General features: G+C 45.3%; 1 protein-coding gene across 1 annotated transcript in view; it reads right to left on the bottom strand.

Moving 5' to 3' along the window:
- The window catches only part of LOC307052780 (proton-coupled amino acid transporter 1), a gene marked incomplete at both ends in the record, with an annotated part of 41,989 nt that overhangs the window by 16,242 nt on the left and 4,763 nt on the right, over window positions 1-20,984 (bottom strand). The window contains 7 exons of the mRNA XM_079703905.1: window positions 4,809-4,975; window positions 9,589-9,687; window positions 15,929-16,147; window positions 16,727-16,811; window positions 18,865-18,960; window positions 19,422-19,510; window positions 20,381-20,471. Coding sequence (XP_079560031.1) covers window positions 4,809-4,975; window positions 9,589-9,687; window positions 15,929-16,147; window positions 16,727-16,811; window positions 18,865-18,960; window positions 19,422-19,510; window positions 20,381-20,471 — 846 coding nt within the window. The remainder of the gene's footprint in view (window positions 1-4,808; window positions 4,976-9,588; window positions 9,688-15,928; window positions 16,148-16,726; window positions 16,812-18,864; window positions 18,961-19,421; window positions 19,511-20,380; window positions 20,472-20,984) is intronic.

Consider the following 20,984-nt stretch of genomic DNA (forward strand, 5'->3'; position numbering starts at 1 on the left):
GAAAATGACTCTACTACCCAAAGCAATCTACAGATTCAATGCAATCCCTATCAAACTACCAGTGGCATTTTTCACAGAACTAGAACAAAAAGTTTCACAATTTGTATGGAAACGCAAAAGACCCTGACTAGCCAAAGCAATCTTGAGAAAGAAAAACGGAGCTGGAGGAATCAGGCTCCCTGACTTCAGACTATAGTACAAAGCTACAGTAATCGAGACAGTATGGTACTGTCACAAAAACAGAAATATAGATCAATGGAATAGGAGAGAAAGCCCAGAGATAAGCCCACATACATACGGTCACCTTATCTTTGATAAAGGAGGCAAGAATACACAGTGGAGAAAAGACAGCCTCTTCAATAACGTGGTGCTGGGAAAACTGGACACATTCATGTAAAAGTATGAAATTAGAACACTCCCTAACACCATACACAAAAATAAACTCAAAATGGATTAAAGACCAGACACTATCAAACTGTTAGAGGAAAACATAGGCAGAACATTCTATGACATATATCACAGCAAGATCCTTTTTGACCCACCTCCTAGAGAAATGGAAATAAAACCAAAAATAAACAAATGGGAACTAATGAAACTTCAAAGCTTTTGCACAGCAAAGGAAACCACAAACAAGATGAAAAGACAACCCTCAGAATGGGAGAAAATATTTGCAAATGAAGCAACTGACAAAGGATTGATCTCCAAAATTTACAAGCAGCTCATGCAGCTCAATATCAGAAAAACAAACAACCCAATCCAAAAATGGGCAGAAGACCTAAATAGACATTTCTCCAAAGAAGATACATAGATTGCCAACAAACATATGAAAGAATGCTCAACATCATTAATCATTAGAGAAATACAAATCAAAACTACAATGAGATATCATCTCACACCGGTCAGAATGGCCATCATCAAGAAATCTACAAACAATAAATACTGGAGAGGGTGTGGAGAAAAGGGAACCCTCTTGCACTGTTGGGGGGAATGTAAATTGATACAGCCACTATGGAGAACAGTATGGAGGTTCCTTAAAAAACTGAAAATAGAAGTACCATACGACCCAGCAATCCCACTACTAGGCATATACCCTGAGAAAACTATAACTCAAAAAGAGTCATGTACCAAAATGTTCATTGCAGCTCTATTTACAATAGCCAGGACATGGAAGCAACCTAAGTGTCCATCAACAGATGAATGGATAAAGAAGATATGGCACATATATACAATGGAATATTACTCAGCCATAAAAAGAAACTAAATTGAGTTATTTGTAGTGAGGTGGATGGACCTAGAGTCTGTCCTACAGAGTGAAGTAAGTCAGAAAGAGAAAAACAAATACCATACGCCAACACATATATATGGAATCTAAGAAAACAAAAAAGGTCAGGAAGAACCTAGGGGTAAGACGGGAATAAAGACACAGACCTACTAGAGAATGGACTTGAGGATACGGGGAGGGGGAAGGGTTAGCTGTGACAAAGTGAGAGAGTGGCATGAACATGTATACACTACCAAACGTAAAATAGACAGCTAGTGGGAAGCAGCCGCATAGCACAGGGAGATCAGCTCGATGCTTTGTGACCACCTAGAGGAGTGGGATAGGGAGGGTGGGAGGGAGGGAGACGCAAGAGGGAAGAGATATGGGAACATATGTATATGTATAACTGTTTCACTTTGTTATAAAGCAGAAACCAACACACTATTGTAAAGCAATTATACTCCAATAAAGATGTTATTTAAAAAAATGCAATGTAACTCCAACAAGCCTATTTATATCCTTCCCATCCAACTCAGTGCTCCCTAGAATCAGACATTGACCACACAGGGCAAGAGGCAGGAGCAAAATCCATCTTTCCATTCCACTAGGGTTACTATCCTACTACTGCTTCATGGGTAGCTTCTCAGGGAGACTGCTAACTCACCATGGGACATCCCTATCTTATCCCAGGCCTAGGACTGTGCAGAGGAGTAAAAAGGTTTGATCAGTAAGTATTCACAGAACTGACTTGATCATTAAAGGCAAGGACACTGCCCCTAAGCAAAGCTCCACTTCAAATAAGACCCTCATGCATTATGAAGCGAGAAACAAGGACCTCCCTCCCTTGGAAATCTATTTAAAAGTGGTGATTATATTCTGCATGATGCATACTGAATTCCTCTGTGGTCGAAATTAATACCTAGAAGATGTTCTAATGCTATGAGCAGAACACTCTGGGAGAAACTGAGATTGCCAAAACATCTTACTTGCTCCAAGAAGAGATGATAAAAATCCTTGGGGAAAAAACCAGCTAGTGGCTCTATAATTAAACTCAGTGCAGCACCAAAGCCTTCTGGAGTGCTGGCAAGTCTAGAATCAGGATAGTCACCTGCTGGGATGGCCAAATAAATCACACCCGAATGGAGGCAGAAAGATTAGGGTAGCTGGGTTTGAAACATCAGAGGAAAGAAGACAGATGCTCAGCTATGGCTTCAGATTATGTGGGCTGCTTCTGCGGCTCCTGATCCATTTATTTTCACTTATGCGAGCTACCACCCGACTCTTCCCTCTTGAAAGGGCAGGAACATTTGGAAATTTAAAAGCAGGCATCAGAGGGAAAGAGAAAGACTTTCAGAAAACAAAAGCCCATTTCAGGGCTACCACTTGGCTGGCCATACAACAAACCTAGTCCCCAGAGCCCTGCTGATTAGGGTGTCCTGTGTGAAACACTGATACTCCTGAAAAAATGTTTTTCTCAATCTGTCCTTGTACAATGCCTCACTGATCAGAGCTCTAAAACCAGACTGGCTTGAAAGGTTATTCTGATCCCTGGGGCATTCGACAAGCTTCTCAGAATCTGCTCACGGCTGCTCTTTGCAATGAAACTGTAATCTTCCGAAAAGAACTGCTGCTTAAGACACACCCTGTGACATCTACCTTTTTAGGAAGCATTTCAGTATGTCTCAGTGCTTCTCTACAATACACCAACCATGACTTAGGGAAAATGAGATACAGAAGGGTTCCCAAGCATCCCAGGCCCATGGTGAGAGGCTCCATCTGCACCTGCACATGCAGCAGGTGACAGCCACGGGACAGGCACAGCAGAAGCTGGGAAGCAGGCAGGTTTGCCTTCCTCTTTCTCCGTCTATTTAGTATGGTTCAAGGTCAATGGACTGGATGTTTGACCCTTCTGGGCTCAGATCTCCAGGGAGAAATGGCATCATCAGTCAGGGGATCCACCAATCCATGCAGCATCCATTTCCATCAGAATGACTCACCCAAAGCATAAAGCTCTTGCAGCATCCTACTTCTCCATAGTGCCAGTACAGTATTAGAAAGCTCAGACACATCTTTTTTTTTTTTTTTTCCTTTTTTTTGAGGTACGCGGGTCTCTCACTGCCGTGGCCTCTCCCGTTGCGGAGCACAGGCTCTGGACGTGCAGGCTCAGCGGCCATGGCTCACGGGCCCAGCCGCTCCGCGGCATGTGGGATCTTCCCAGACCGGGGAACAAACCCATGTCCCCTGCATCGGCAGGTGGACTCTCAACCACTGCACCACCAGGGAAGCCCTCACACACATCTTTTGATCTTCATGACAATCCTGGCAGAAATGACTATTCTTATTTCCCAGAAAGGGGAACTGAGGCAGTGAGAAGCTGTGATGTGTCCAAGGCCATAGATCTGGGACATGGCAGATCACCTCTATCCTCTGTGCCCCACTGGCTTCCTGGTAACCTCTCCTCATTTATAAATGCCTCACAGTCTCAGCGCTTAGTCCTCCTTTTCAATCAAAAACTTTTCACTGGGTTTTGATCATATGCCAAGCATTGTGCCAGGGGCTTGGAGTAAAATGAAGAACTGGACAGTTGCTGCCCTCAGAGCTTACAATGTAGGGAGATCACAGTACAGGTAAACGGACAACTACAACACAATGGGAGAAGAATTAGGACAGGATCCTCATGGGACTCCAGGGCAACAGAGAGGAGGGCCACTGACCTAGACTTGAAGTTGCTGTGGCTGAGACATCAGAGAAGTTTCTCAAACAGAGTGACGCCCAGGCTGAGTCCTCCTCACTGAGAAGGAATAAGGTAGGGGTGGGGCTAGAGCCTGAGTGGCCCTGACTGTACCTGAAGGTTTCCTCTTTATCATAAGAACTAAAGGAAGCCTTTGAGCCTTCTCAGTGGGGAAGTGCATGACTGCACTAAGGGTTAGATGGCTCACACGGGTAACAGGAGGAGAACAGATTTGGAAAGAGAGTCAGACCCAGGCAGGGAAACCAGCCAAAAGGCTTACTGGGCAGCCAAGGAGGGATGGTGCTAGGCTGGGGGCTGGTGGCAAGTGAGAGCTAAAGTGAAGTGGGCTGGGGCTTCCCTGGTGGCGCAGTGGCTAAGAATCTGCCTGCCAGTGCAGGGGACACGGATTCGAGCCCTGGTCTGCGAAGATCCCGCATCCCGTGGAGCAACTAAGCCCGTGCGCCACAACTACGGAGCCTGTGCTCTGGAGCCCGCGAGCCACAACTACTGAGCCCACATGCCACAACTACAGAAGCCCGTGTGCGTAGAGCCTGTGCTCCGCAGCAAGAGAAGCCACCACAGTGAGAAGACCGCGCACTGCAATGAAGAGTAGCCCCCGCTTGCCGCACCTAGAGAAAGCCTGCCCGCAGCAACGAAGACCCAACGCCGCCAAAAATAAATAAATAAAATTAAAAAAAAATTTTTTAAGTGAAGTGGGCTGATTTAAGAGATAGGGAGGAGGAAAAATACACATTCTGACCCTTATTAATTTTTAGAAAACCCGGTGCTCCCCGGCTTCCATCCTCCCCCACATACCAACAGTTGGGCAGGTTGAGGGTTATGCTCCCTTGGATGTTAGCTCCAAATTGCAGGTACCCCAGACTCCCCAGGCTGATGTAGAGGACAGTGATGATAGCCATTCCCACATAGAGGATGAGCGAGAACTTCCGGGGATCCTTCATTTTGTTTTCAAGGGGCAGAACCTAGGAGAGTAGTGAGAGAAGAGAAAGCATAGAATAAAGCAACATTAATGGCCAATGACAACAACAAAGTAATATTCTCAGAAAAAAGTAACTTCTCTATCCCCAAATTCCCCCAAAGCACATCTGCCCTTGACTAGACAGACAAACGCAAGCTGTTCCTCATTAGTTACACTTGCCGAGCTGGAGGAGCTCTGGAGCCTGCTGTCTAAGCAGGAAGTCCCAGGAGGTAAGGGCGGGCAGGCCCGGAAGCCAGGACTCCTGGCACAGTCTGGCTCTTTGCCTCTGACTACAAGATCCCTGTGGGCTAGGAGTGCTGTTTGCTTCTCAAATGCAGGTGGCAAGGCACCCAGCAGGCCCTCTTGCATCATGCCCACCCAGCGCAACAAGGAAGGGACACCGATGGTGGCCCAAGCCAGCTGTACCTCACCTGAAGTCACAGCTCTGCTAACCTGTCCCAAGAATGCAAAATGCAGGTCAGGGAAAACTGCCACTCCAGTTCCCAGAAACTGTCTCCTTACCTCAAAAGGGGTGGGCACTAGCAGTGACAAGTGAAATTTCCAAGTTAGAGAAACCGAGAGGACCCTGGAGATTGAGGCTTGTGGAGATGTATAACAAAACCCAGTTTCCAGACTCCTATTTCAAACCACTGATCCTCACGGCCTTCTCCCTCACAGCAGAGGACTTTCTTTCTTTTTTTTTTTTATTAAATTTATTTATTTTATTTTTGCTTGCGTTGGGTCCTTGCCGCTGCACGCAGGCTCTCCCCAGCTGCGGTGCATGGGCCTTTCATTGTGGTGGCCTCCCCCGTTGTGGAGCACGGGCTCCAGGTGTATAGGCTGCAGTAGTTGTGGCATGCAGGCTCAGTAGCTGTGGCGCCCGGGCCTAGTTGCTCCACAGCATGTGGAATCCTCCCGAACCAGGGCTCAAACCCGTGTCCCCTGCATTGGTAGGCAGACTCCCAACCACTGCACCACCAGGGAAGTCCAGGACTTTCTTTAACATTAGCCAAAGCCAAGGAAAGCCCCTTTTTTCTTTTTTTAATACTTAAAATTTTTATTATAAAAATTTTCTTTTAAAACATTTTATTTAAGTATAGTTGACTTACAGTGTTGTGTTTAATTTCTGCTGCACAGCAAAGTAACTCAGTCATACATATATATATTCTTTTTCATATTCTTTTCCATTATGATTTATCACAGGATATTGGATACAGTTCCCTGTGCTATACAGTAGGACCTTGTTGTTTATCCATCCTATATGTAATAGTTTGCATTTGCTAATCCCAAGCTCTCAATCCTTCCCTACCCCCGACCCCCTGGCAACCACAAGTCTGTTCTCTCTATTTGTGAGTCTGTTCTTGTTTTGTAGATATGTTTGTTTGGGTCGTATTTTAGATTCTACATATAAGTGATATCAGATGATACTTGTCTTTCTCTTTCTTACTTCATTTAGTGTGATAATCTCTAGTTGCATCCACATTGCTGCAAATGGCATTATTTCATTCTTTTCAATGGCTGAGTAATATTCCATTGTGTGTGTGTGTGTGTGTGTGTATGCCACATCTTCTTGGGTTTTTTTAAATTAATTTATTTTTATTTATTTTTGGCTGTGTTGGGTCTTCGTTTCTCTGCGAGGGCTTTCTCTAGTTGTGGCGAGCGGGGGCCACTCTTCATCGCGGTGCGTGGGCCTCTCACTATCGCGGCCTCTCTTGTTGCAGAGCACAGGCTCCAGACGCGCAGGCTCAGTAGTTGTGGCTCACGGGCCTAGTCGCTCCGCGGCATGTGGGATCTTCCCAGACCAGGGCTCGAACCCGTGTCCCCTGCATTGGCAGGCAGACTCTCAACCACTGCGCCACCAGGGAAGCCCCGCCACATCTTCTTTATTCATTCATCTGTCAGTGAACATTTAGCTTGCTTCCACGTCTTGGCTATTGTGAATAGTGCTGCTATGAACACAGGAATGCATGTATCTTTTCAAATTATAGTTTTGTCTGGGTAGATGCCCAGGAGTGGAATTGCTGGATCACATGGCAACTCTATTTTTAGGTTTTTGTTTCAATAAATTTATTTTTATTTATTTATTATTTATTTATTTAGGCTGTGCTGGGTCTTCGTTGCAGCATGTGGGCTTCTCTAGGTGCGGCGCACCGACTCTAGAGTGCGCAGGCTCAGTAGCTGCAGCGTGTGGGCTTAGTTGCGGTATGTGGGATGTTAGTTCCCCAACCAGGGATCAAACCCGCATTGGGAGCGAGGAGTCTTAACCACTGGACTACCAGGGAAGTCCCTATTTTTAGTTTTTTGAGGAACCTCCATACTGTTAGGAAAGGCCCTTAATGAAGGCTGGTTCGTCTAGGCACAGGGAAAATAGCAAGCGTGACTGTGACAACCTTCATGATCTGCTGTCAACTGCCCCTGGCTGGTCTGACTCCCGAAACGTGACTCAGGGCAACATCAAACTGCCCGCAACCACCCCCCTCCCCCGCCCCGGTCCCCATTACGCTCATTTTCCTTGAGGGCCTGCGGCCACCAGGCAGAGCAGATCTGAGCCAGACACACCCAGCGAGCCTGGTGCAGGCCTGGGGCTCTGGGGCGTATCACTGCTCTGTATCTCCAACTGGCCCTCAGCAACACCCGCCCCGCCCCCACCACCGGCTCAAGGGGCTCAAGCTTCAGTTGATCCACATCCAATGAGAAACAGTTTCTAAGCTTTCCTTCAGTTTCTTTCTGTGGAGAGTCTCAGGAGCCAGAGGGCAGGGTGCCCATCTCCTCCAGCCCGGCCAGCCCAGGCCAAATGGTGCAGAAACAGAGAGAGCACGGGAAGCCCCAGTGAGTCCACTGCTCTTACCGGTCATGCCCAACAGCACTCAGATCCAAACTAAGAGTCAAAACAGCAGTGTCTCTATTGTAAAAAGAGAAAACATGGACAAATCTTGAAGTAACAGATAATGATGATTACAGAATCACTCCGTATCCAAGTCTCAGCTAATGAAATGAAGCAAAGAGCAATTTCTGCCCTGTGCTGTTAGGGGAAACTGACAAATGCAGTACAACATTCCTAAAGAAACCTGGGCTTCTTTCTGCACTCACTCAGCCTCTTCTTTCCAGTCCCGAGTGCTTGGGACCTCTTTCTCCTGCTATAATACAGGCCCCTTCAGGCCTCTGCCCCAGCAGCAGGGAAACCATATATGTCTGTGAATCAAGATGAGACATTCTGGGGCTTCCCTGGTGGTGCAGGGGTTAAGAATCTGCCTGCCAATGCAGGGGAAATGGGTTCGAGCCCTGGTCTGAGAAGATCCCACATGCCACGGAACAACTAAGCCCACGAGCCACACTACTGAGCCCGCGCTCTAGAGCCCGCAAGCCACAACTACTGAGTCCGCTCTCTAGAGCCCGCGAGCCACAACTACTGAAGCCCATGCACCTAGAGTCCGTGCTCCGCAACAAGAGAAGTCACCGCAGTGAGAAACCCGCGCACCGCAACGAACAGTAGCCCCTGCTTGCCGCAACTAGAGAAAGCCCACACACAGCAACGAAGACCCAACGCAAAAATAAAATAAATAAATAAATTTATTAAAAAATTTTTTTAAAAAATGAGACATTCTTCTTGGGCAATGGGAAGCCCCAAGAGCAAGCACAGGGAAAGGTTCAAAACCTCAGGACAACCACGTACACACAATCACTCGAAAAGCCTCCCCCATGTTGTTAGAGCCTCACGTTCCATGGACACCACCTGGGCAATTCCTCAAATTGTGACAAAAAATGTCCAGCTTCTAGGTTTTCTTAAAAGTGTATAAGGTGACAGGACAATCAAATGGGGACAAAAAGATATTCCATGAAAGAAGTGTCTTCCCATTTCCTAAGCCCTAGGCCAGCAGAGCTAATAACTTTCTTCAGAGAATTCTGGACCTTTATTATGAAAAACACAAATAAAAACCAAAATAGGTACACCTGAGTGACAGATTCCTCCCTTTAGGAGAAGAATTTGGTGAAATCACAGCACCAACACGGGGAAGCTGAGCTGGGAGTAAAGGCTACTCATTTATACAAGGAAAATACAGCTCAACAGTGTTCCAGGGCAGAGAATTCATTCGTTATGTTTATTGATTTAACAATAAAATCAATAGTATTATTAATGAAAAGAAAAAGTACTTAATGCTCACCATATGTCAGGGACCATACAAAGCACTTTACACATATCTCATTTAATCTTAACAACTACTAAACATTAAGCCCACTTTTCAGAAGCAAACAATGAAGGCTCTGAGAAGGCGAGTCCTTGCACAAGGTTACACAGCTACTCTCTGGCAGAGCCAGGACTCACCCCAAGTCAGTCTGAATCTAGACCCTGTGTTCAGAATTGCCCTGCACTGCTGCTTACTGCACACACAGGAGATGAGTGTGCAACAGAGAGGGCTTGAAGGGAAACATTCTCAAATTACATACAACTTACTTCCAAAAGCTGGAGCTGGGAAACTTCAGTGGAGTCTTTGAAACGCTGTCCATTAACTGGCCAATAAGACTCAGAAGATAATTTCTAATAGCATTTCCTCAGCATTCCTTAAAGCAGACCTCAAGGACACTGAGGGCACCAGAGAATCACAGTGCAACTCTTACCATCCCGATGCCTTCAAATGCAAAAATGGCCGTGCCAAAGAACAGAGGGTAGGTCCGCCAGGATGCCACCAAGGGGAGGAATCTGGGGTCTGGGATACCCTGAAAGAGAGAAAATAAAACAGAGCAAAGGCTATATGGAGATTCATGATTTCAACCCCAGCATCAGACAGGTCAAACCTTTCCTAAGTTTGGGACAGATGATTTGGGGTCATTTATAGCCTTTCTTTTTTTTTTTTTCCATCAAGCTGAGAAAACCCTACTTGCTTTGGGGAAAGACTAGCCCAAAGTACCATTAAAAACTCAAATGTTGGGACTTCCCTGGTGGCGCAGTGGTTAAGAATCCGCCTGCCAACACAGCGGGCGTGGGTTCAATCCCTGGTCCGGGAAGATATCACATGCCACAAGCAACTAAACCCGTGCGCCACAACTACTGAGCCTGCGCTCTAGAGTCCGTGCTCCGCAGCAAGAGAAGCCACTGCGATGAGAAGCCCGCACACCACAACGAAGAGTAGCCCTTGCTTGCCGCAACTAGAGAAAGCCCACACACAGCAACAAAGACCCAACGCAGCCAAAACTAAAAAAATTAATTTATTATAAAAAAAAAACCTCAAATGTTAGAGACTGCATAAAAAGAATCATGTTCTTTCAGTAGGTAATCCCATCCCCAGAAATATAATCTAAGTAGAAAAAAAAATGATGAAAATATGAAAAAAGTTGAGCAAGGCTTTTTTTTTTTTGGTACGCGGACCTTTCACTGCTGTGGCCTCTCCCATTGCAGAGCACGGGCTCCGGATGCCCAGGCTCAGAGGCCATGGCTCACAGGCCCAGCCGCTCCGCGGCATGTGGGATCTTCCCGGACCGGGGCACGAACCCGTGTCCCCTGCATCGGCAGGCGGACTCTCAACCACTGCGCCACCAGGGAAGCCCCGAGTAAGGCTTTTTAACAGTAAGTGATAACAACCTAAATGCTCCCAAACATCTGAACAGTTAGTTTACTGCACATCCAATAAACCCCAGAATATTATGCACTATTTAAAAAGTAAAGAGTGGGATAACTAAGTAGTACATGAAAACTGCTTATGAAATAGTAATGAGAAAAATATTTTTAAAATTTATATATTCACCATGATATAACTACATAAACACTCCACACAGATAAAGCTGGAGGGAAAGGTGGTAGATTTTTAGATGAACACTTTCTCTTTTTTTCTCTACTTCTCTTTCTCTCTTTTTTCAAAAATTCTGTAAATCAACACTTGGAAAATATTTTTGATAGGCACACAACAGGTGTATCGGCACATATGGGGAAAAAAATAGCAAAAAAAGCATTTTAAAAAGAAGGCAAGGGGCTTCCCGGGTGGTGCAGTGGTTGAGAGTCCGCCTGCCGATGAAGGGGACGCGGGTTCGTGCCCCAGTCCGGGAAGATCCCACGTGCCACGAAGAGGCTGGGCCCGTGAGCCATGGCCGCTGAGCCTGCATGTCTGGAGCCTGTGCTCCGCAACGGGAGAGGCCACAACAGTGAGAGGCCCGTGTACCGCAAAAAAAAAAAAAAAAAAAAAAAAAAAAAAAAAAAAAAAGAAGGCAAATAAAAACCAAGGCACTTGATAACTGCAGGTACAATGTAAGTATGTACCCACCTGGCTGACCAATGGGCAAGAGTCCTCAGTGATGGACAGTATCAAAGGAGCAGGACTCAGAGGAGACAGAAGCTGCCATCCTTTCAGAATTTGGCCTTTAGATTAAAAAATGACTTTAAAACTGCCTTTTACAATCTTTTAAAACTGATTTCACTAAAGAGGTCTCTAGAGAGATATGGGGCATGTCCTAACAGTGTGATGGAATAATATCAGAGAGCAAAAAGAGATCTACTATTCCTCTCTGTAATAGGCTTCTCTTTGAAAGATTTCAAAGCAATTATATTATAGTCTTCCTAAGATAAAAAGGATCTTTTAAATGCTTTCTTTTTTTTTTTTTCTGAGCCCCTGCTAAGAAATCAGTTAGATCTCTCATAAGAAGCACTTCAGGGACTTCCCTGGTGGCGCAGTGGTTGAGAGTTCACCTGCCAGGGGACACAGGTTCGATCCCTCGTCCAGGAAGATCCCACATGCCGCGGAGCAATTAAGCCCGTGTGCCACACCTACTGAGCCTGTGCTCTACAGAGCCTGTGCTCCACAACTACTGAAGCCTGCCTGCCCTAGAGCCCATGTGCCGCAACTACTGAAGCCTGCACGCTCTAGGGTCTGCGTGCTACAACAACTTAGCCTGCGTGCTGCAACTACTGAAGCCCGTGCACCTAGAGCCTGTGCTCCGCAACAAGAGAAGCCACCGCAATGAGAAGCCCGCACACCGCAAAGAAGAGTAGCCCTTGCTTGCCACAACTAGAGAAAGCCTGCACGCAGCAATGAAGACCCAACGCAGCCAAAAAATAAAAAAGCACTTCAGTTCCTAGAATGAAGACAAGACTCGTAAATATTTTTGTTCTTTGATGAAATATGAGGGGGAGATCACCCTGTAATTATCCCTGAGTCACAGTGTAACTGAAGTTCCTGAAAACAGGAGGTTAGTGGATCTGTTGGTTAATGGATGACTACTGCCCAGAGTCATATATCAGATCGGGCTGAGATATCAGAGGGGGAATTTCAAAATACATGTCTGGGGATACTGGTGTGAATGAGACCAGCAGAAGGAATTTATAATTCTACATATATAATGACTGCTACTGCCTTACACTCCAACGAATTAAACTTGGGGAAAAACTTTCATTTACAAAGAAATGTACAAATTAAAATCGGCTCACTTGCAACATATTATCTCCTCATTTGTACCACATTATGTAATTGTAACAGCTTTTTGAAAAAATGCTGTTAAATGTACATAAGGATTGTCAGATGTACTCCAATTTTGGAAACGTTATTAACTGTGAAAAAATACATATCAGAATCAAGGATATCCCTGGCAGGCCAGTGGTTAGGACTCCGAGCTCTCACTGCCATGGCCCGGGTTCAGTCCCTGGTCAGGGGACCTAAGATCCCACAAGCTGTGAGATGCGGCCAAAAAAAAAGAATTAAGGATATGCAGTGATAACACATTTATTGGATTTATTAGGAGCCCTTGTGGGCAAGGCACTCTGCTTAGAACTGTGCCATTTGTCATGAACATGATGAAGACAGCTGCTCAGGTGGAAGGCATCAGGCGACTTCCTACAATGGCATGAGCCTGAGGCGCAAGAGCACCGGTCATGTACAGGCTCGGGTTTAGGTGAAAATTCAGGAACTTTGGACAGCAGGAGGAAATATCAAGGTAAAGAGGGCAAAATGCCAAGATGGGACAGAACTAACAGCAACAACAAAAACAACCCAGAGGGACATCTTTAGCTGTGTACCACATCAAAATGAAGCTCCTGGACACACAGCCAGATCCGGGCAGATAGCACTATCAGATCACAACCCACCTCCTGGCTGAGCCCAGAGACAGGCTCAGAATCGCTCTCGGGAAGTCAGCAGGGCTGCCTCATCCAGAAGCGCAGGTTGTACGAGGCACAGACAATGCCCTGGATGGACACTACTTTCACGGGGGGACTATGGAACCCATATTCCCATCCCAGCCCTCGGATCACAGCAACAATCACAGTCCAACAACCTGCAGTGGTTTGAAATTAAATGCAGTGTCTACGTGAGCTGGCATCACCCGTTTTTGTCTTTAGCGTTCACCGCAGTGTGTCCTAGGCACTGACTGAGATCTCTAATTACAAAGTTAAATCATACATTTATTTACCCTTGCTTGTTTTAACTTAATTGGCCAGATAGGGAAAGAAACTCTCTGGAAACTGTCATTCATGTGTTCACAGGTCCTCTTTCCAGTCCCATAAAAAAATGGGACATGGACAGCTGTCTATTTTATGCATTAGAAAATAGTTCTGCTTAGATGCTTGGCTAGTTTGATTTGGCATTCTTGCACCTTGACTGCTAGTAAGAATACTGCAAGGCTGGGCTTCCCTGGTGGCGCAGTGGTTGAGAGTCCGCCTGCCGATGCAGGGGACACGGGTTCGTGTCCCGGTCTGGGAAGATCCCACATGCCGCGGAGTGGCTGGGTCCGTGAGCCATGGCCGCTGAGCCTTGCGCATCCGGAGCCTGTGCTCCGCAACGGGAGAGGCCACAACAGTGAGAGGCCCGCGTACCACAAAAAAATAAAATAAAATAAAATAAAAAAAGAATACTGCAAGGCTTTTTATAAAGGATATCACTTACATTACTAGAACCATAAAAGATACTAAAATAAAGCTATAAACAAAATTATGAATAAAATATATATAATGAAGACATATACTTACATGATTATTATATGTATTGTTTTTGCAATATGTTTTTTTTGTTGTTTGTTTGTCTTTTGCTATTTATGATGTTTGAAATGGTAAAAAGCACCCAGAATAAAAAATTTGTATTCAAAAAAAAAAAAAGAAAATAGTTCTGCAGGAGAAGAGTCCATATCTGCCATCCACCTGACTTACTGGGAGAAGGAAATACCAGTGAATGCTCACTGACTACACTGTTGGTGTAAATTCATTATGTCATTTCCTCAGTACAGGAAGTCCTTGTATTTTACGACCCACTGTTCTCCTAGAAACCTCATCAGGGGGTAACCAGGTCACTGTTAAGCAGACTGTGAAAATGAGGTAATGTTCACCTGTCAGACTGAGCCAAATTTAAAAGATTGATACAGTGTGGCTAGAAGGGGTTGCTTACAAACTGTGGAAGGGAGTCAATGTGAAATTGGTAAATAGCTTTTGGAAAAAGCAACTTGGCAATATAAAAAATTCTACAGTGCACACTGTCTAGCAATTGCGTCTCTAGCACCTCTAGATGCTTATCTTGGAGAAGTATTTATACATGTCCACAAAAAGGAAGGCATACGAATATTCACTGTCATAATACTAAATGACACTACAGATGATACATGACTTGACAGGCTATGAAACTACAACACGTCTATTCTCTGAGATACTATTTAGCAATTAAAAAGAATGAGATAAACAGGTATATCAGCATGGAAGGCTTTCTGAGACATTGTCAAAGAAAAAAAGCAAAGCAGATGAACACTACATATAATAATTTTTTAATTATGTTAAAAAACCCCACAAAACCAATTTTTGCTTTATATATTTCTCTACATAGGAATACAGTGTGTAAATGCATTTGCAGGACCTAGAAACACACACAGAGGGTCCCAGAGTGGAGGAGACTCAGGGTGGAGACGGAGTGTTCAAAAGGTACTTGTGTTGTCTGTATTTTCATAAGTATGTATTGATGAGTTATTTGGGGAATTAAATGTACATACCTTTTTTTTAAAGTTATTCTTTTATTCACATGCTTTCATTTTTTTCCTTTTCTCAAGTCTTGGCAAATGTCTATAATCAACCAGTGTTTAAGGGCACATTTTCCTCAGCCTGATCTTCTACCCATCTATATACAGATGTCCTCTCCTGCACCTCCCCACAGACCTGCCCACATGGGCTATGTGAGGTGGAATAATCACCGGATTTACAATTCTGACAAATAAATATAAAACTGGAGTGGTAAGGAATTATTTACTATTTGAATAAATATAAAACTGGAGTGGTAGGGCTTCCCTGGTGGCACAGTGGTTGAGAGTCCGCCTGCCGATGCAGGGGATGCGGGTTCGTGCCCCGGTCTGGGAAGACCCCACATGCTGCGGAGCGGCTGGGCTCGTGAGCCATGGCCGCTGAGCCTGCGCGTCCGGAGCGTGTGCTCCGCAACGGGAGAGGCCACAACAGTGAGAGGCCCACGTACCGCAAAAAAAAAAAAAAACTGGAGTGGTAAAATAATAATATAGTATTCCTTATTACAATATATTATATAATAAGATGATTCTTATATTATTTAATATAAGAATATAAATGTTATAAGTTAATATAAGAATCATCTTAATATTTTTCTCTCTTTTCCAATCTTATATAATGATTATGTCTTAATTATCTAACTGGGTAAAAGTCTAAACCAGTGACCTCAGTGGGGGTAATTTTGCCCCCCTGGGGACATTTGGCAACATCTGGAGACACTTTTGGTTGTCGTAACTTGGGGAGCGGTTGCTACTGGCACCTAGTGGGTGGAGACCAGGATGCTGCTAAACATCCTGCGATGCACAGAACAGCCCCACAACAAAGGGTTATCCGGCCCAAACGTCAACAGTGCCCATGCTGAGAAGCCCTAACCTAACTAAGTACACTGCTCATAAGTAACAAACCCCTATTTATGTTCCACTTACCCACTTTCTTTGTTTCTCTGATTATTTAATAGGTGGAGCGGGGAGCCTGGGGTCATACCTGAACAATGAACTGGTAGATCATAACCAGGCTGACCACCATGGTGATGTTGGCCAACAGGGAGAAGATGGACAGGGCTCGGAGGTTTCTGACGAACACCAGAAGCACCAGGAAGGGCAGGAAGGCGAGCATGTAGAGTCTCGAGTCCATGGTGGGCGTCAGGATCACCGTCTCGTTGTTGCGGCAGTTGGTGGTGGTCCCATTGGCTGCTTCTATCACCTAGAATGAGGGGAAGAAAAGCAGCAGAGAAAGCCTCTCAAATGACAAAGGCCAGTGGCCCTCCCACCGGAAGGGGTTCTTGGCTAAAGGCTCAGTGTGTGAAGAAGGCCACATAGAAAGTTAGTGGTCGGTGAACTGCCTTTGGAGATCTTCATGATTGTTAGCCACATGAATGTCTGAGCTGGGTTTGATCACATCTTACCTAAAGACAGGAGGACAGCATGACATCTTGAGGTTTCTCGATGCCCTGGGTCTCTATAAAGTTTTTTTTTCTTTTAATTTTCATTTATTTATTTATTATTTATTTATTTTTTGCCACGCTGCGCAGCATGCAGGATCTTAGTTCCCTGAGCAGGGATCGAACCTGTGCCCCCTGTAGTGGAACTGCTGAGTCTTAACTGCTGGACTGCCAGGGAAGTCCCGTGCCCTGGGTCTTTAGATAAAATCAAACGACACTGACACTGTTCTACATAAAGTGTTAAGATCTCAATTCTTGTGTTGAACAAAACTGGCTTGGAAGAGACCCTAAACAGAAAGTCCACTCATCTCTTGCCAGTCTCTCTTTTTACCAGGGCTTACCTGTTTGAAGTTGTCAGCCAGAAAGACAAAATAGACACAGCAGAATCCCAGCTGCGTGACGATTAGGAAGAAGTCCACAGTGTGCCTGCAGGTGGGGAAGGAAGGAAGACAAAGATCGTAATGATAGCAAGCAAGACTGCCAGAGAGACAGGTGTTTGAACAGCACTTATTCCCAAGTCATCACAGACCCTTCCCATCAGGTGACAAGGATGAGTGTTGCCCAGGAAAGAGGAGAAAATGTGCCACATGCCACTGGTCTAGAGCCTTGGAGGAAGGTGAAGAAGGTGCTATCTGTGTGGTTCCCGAGGTCCCCTTCCTGGCTTCGTGTCAGGAATGCTGCACGCGGTCAGGCAGACTCGAGACAGTCCTGAGACTGCACTGCCCAGGGCGGAGCACATACACCAGGACCACTACCCAGCCCCTTGGCTACCCCCTTCCCATGGCCCGCCTATCCCCTCTCACACTGTTTGTCCTAAAGCTACAGGGAACCCTCAGCATAAAAGCCCAAGAAGTGGACCCCTTCACGGATCTCTTTCTATAACTTGGATCAACGAACCAACTCTCACATAAGGACACAGAAATTGATGTACCAAAAGAGGCTGCTGGTTGAAGCACTGTTACAACAACAGCTGGTAACAACCTAAGGGGTCATCAAAAGGAAAATGATTAAATTATAGGCCATTATGAGATGAAACAGAATACAGCAGATAAAAAGAATATGTTAAATCTACATGTGCTGATAAAGAAATGTCTAAGACCTTTAAGGGAAAAAAACAAAACAAAACAAGTTTCCAATCAGCATGCATAGTATGGTAATTAGTGTAAAAAATGTTAAGAATGTGTGTATGTTTGTATATATTCAGAAAATTCCAAAATAAAACCCATGCAACTGTGACCGGGATATACTTTTACTCTTCACTTTATGTTCTCTTAACTTGTTCCAAAAAAAAATTTTTTTTTTTTTAACCACAAGCACACGTTAATTTTATTACAGGAAGGAAGGGAGGGAGGGAGTAAGGAAGGAGGGGGAAGGTATGGGGCCAGAGGGAAAGAGAGGAGGAGGAGAGAGGAAAAAACAGAGATGAAGAAAGGAAGAGGAGAGAAGAAGAGAGGAGAAGAAAGAGTCAACTAACAACCAACCAACCAACAGTGGTCACTTGGCAATCTGGCTTCTCCCAGGCACAGAAAACGACTTTGCTGAAAGAATTACATAATCCTGCATCACAGGAAGAAGCTGACTATGTGTGAAGGTAAAAGTCTCCCTATGACCACAACAAGGAGTTTTTCTGGAGAACATAACTTTAATGTGATTCAATTTTTTTTAAAAAAAAGGATTCAGCCCTCGATGTTATCAATTTTCTACATCTACATGTACCGTTTCCTCAAATAGGAAACAAACAGTAGAATATTTCTCTCCAGGCATCTGAAAAGTTACCATAAGGAGAAACTTCCAAACACCTCCCAACCCAGCTCCTGAAACGTCTCTTTCCCTAACAAACCCATTTGTTCTGGTTCACCTCACCTCCTCCTTGAAGCCTTCCTCCTCCCGCCCAGTGCCCTGCCCTGAAAGCTCCTATCATGTGCGCTTCTCATCTGCCACGGCGGACAAGAGCGTCTTTAGGGCTCCTCCCTCTCAGGGCTCCTGCGGTGTATTTCTAGCTCATGACTCTCTCTACTGGTATATCCTATTCCTGATCTCTTGTTCTCAAGATTCCCATGCATCTTTCTCCGTCCATTGGAGGGCCAGGACTACATAATATCCCTCAGGGAAACCCTCCTCCCTATACCTAAAATTGTTTTGTACCACTTATAAGAGTGTGCTTAAATATATCTGTTGACCAAACAAGGGGATGAAATATAATCACTGGTCACAGGCTGTCAAAGCTGGGAGAGCCCTTCAATATCTCTCAGGCCAGGCCCCAAGTTTTACCAATGAGGAAACTGAGGCCCAGGGAAGGGAGGGGTCACATAGCCCAGGGTCACACAAATGACCACTGGCAGAGCTAAGCTAGAACTCAAGTCCGCAGACCCAAGCAATGTTCTTCCCATGAGCTGCACTGTCTCCCACACCTCACCTCCCTATCTGAAGGCCTCCACACCGGGCGGCCACAGCCGCAAAGAAAAAGGAAACCCATTACCTTCCCCAGTGGGCGTTGTTCCGGAGCCAGGAGATGGGGCTGGCTTCCAGGCCGTACATCACCGTATCCCCATAGTCCACAAAGGGCTTGTTCAGTCTGGGAGGAGGGGAGGGAGAGGAAGGGCAGAGTGCAGGGGTCAGACAACGACAACGACAGAACAAACATAGCTCACGGAGACCTGGGCCGGTTCCCCATCAGCCACCCTAGACATACCACTGAGTCCTGGGTCTGATGCTTTCAAGGAGCAGAAGTCTTATGTCAATGGGACGGTTACTTCCCTTATAATTAACAACCATCTGGTAAACCTTTTCAGTGGGGTAAATATTACAAAGCATGTAAAACCAGAATGTGGTCTCTGTCCACTGGATATAAGTAAGTGCGACAGATGACAACAAGCTAAAAAAGAACACAAAAATCGCCAGGGAAAGGCAGTGTGGTGATGACTAGCAGCCACCTTCAGCCGGCACAGAGTCCAGAGTGATCTGTGTTAAGTGATCACTTTCAGTGTTGGCAACGGAACCCCAAAGGACAATCTGTCACTCGAGAAGTGCTCTCACCTGTGGCAGAAGTGGTGAGCGCACTTCACCAGGATACCCATGCAGTGCACAGCCACGAGCCCTATCACCAGCAGGCTGATGGGACCCATCTGCAGACAGGTATTGTGGGTAAGAGGGGGAGAGACAAGCAGACAGAATTAGAATTGGATTTGCAAATGATCAAAACTTTACTAGGGAACCTTCCAATGACAGAACTTCCGGCAGAGCTTTCGAGAGACAAATGTGCTCGCAGAGATGAGCTGAGTTAGGACGGGCACTATCTGAACCTCAGCAGGTCTTCTAGAGAATTAATCTCCAGGAGGAGAATGACACAAGATAAGGCTATTCCGAGACTGTTGCCAATCAGCAGAATAGAAGGCTCCTGGGACTGTCTGGGAAGAAGAGACAGGCTAAGGGGTGGTGGAAGGGGGAGAGTTCTCTCTAGAGCAATGCCACAAGACCGTCCTTAGTGGAGGACAATCCCCGTCTCTGAGCTTCTCCAGCTTTAAAAGAAACCAGAACGGCTTTGGACAGGCAGCCTATAGGGGGAGAATCATGAAAGACAAAAATAAGATTCTCAGAGTTGGCCATCTAAGGGTAGGGCATGGAAGGACTGTGTAGAAAATGGACAGACTTCTGTTACTAACTCATTAGCTAATATTATTGATAGAAACTGCCAGAAACTTTTCAAGTACCTCCTCCTTGCCTCAAAGTAAGCTCCATGAGGGAAGGAATCGTTGTCTGTTTTTATTCACTGATAATATTCTAAGAGTCTAGAACAGTGCCCGGCACACAGAAGATCCTCAATAAATATCTTTAGATGAATGAACACCTGAACTTTGCTTTTTCTCAACTGAATTTGAAAAAGAAAATATTCCCATTTTAAAATGTTTTCCATGAAGTAAATTAAAAAAAAAAAAAAAAAACACTGTCTCCTAAAATTTGTCACAATACTTCCTTGCACCGACACAGACCCTTACCAAGATGCCTGCATTTTTCATGGCCAGAGGCAGCCCCAGGAGTCCTGTGCCAATGTTGCATTTTAATAGGTGGATCAGGGTCTGGAACCATCTGAAGTGGGAAGAAGGCAGACAAGGGCATGTTAACAATAATGAGAGCTAGCATTTACTGAGCACTTAGCACTGTGCTAAGTGCCTTCATGAGTTATCTCATTCAATTTCCAGAACAACCCTATGAGGTAGGTATTAACTTCACCTTATGCATGAGGGAGCAACTTGCTCAAGGCCATGTACCTTGAGTGTGAGCCTAGATTCAAACCCAGGCTGTCTAGCCCCTGAGCCCACTCTCTTAGTCATTGGGCTATAAACTCTGTTCCCTGAAGCATCTGAAAAGTCCACCTCTCTTGGAGATTAGATCAGAGGGACAGTAGGGGTCTGCAGTCCCTGGTGTACTTTTTATTAAAAAAAAAAAAGTCAAATGCCTAAGATTGGAGAAGCCCTCTTCACACAGTCACCTAGTTTATCCTTCTGCCTTGAGGACACAGTTTTCCCTCATCTGTTGTACAAACTGTCCGCCTGAAGCTGCGACTGTAAAGTCTCTCAAGTGTCCTCATTATTTTTTCAC

This window comes from Hyperoodon ampullatus (genome assembly GCF_949752795.1).
Source record: "Hyperoodon ampullatus genome assembly, chromosome: 4".
In the NCBI taxonomy this organism is placed as follows: Eukaryota; Metazoa; Chordata; class Mammalia; order Artiodactyla; family Ziphiidae; genus Hyperoodon; species Hyperoodon ampullatus.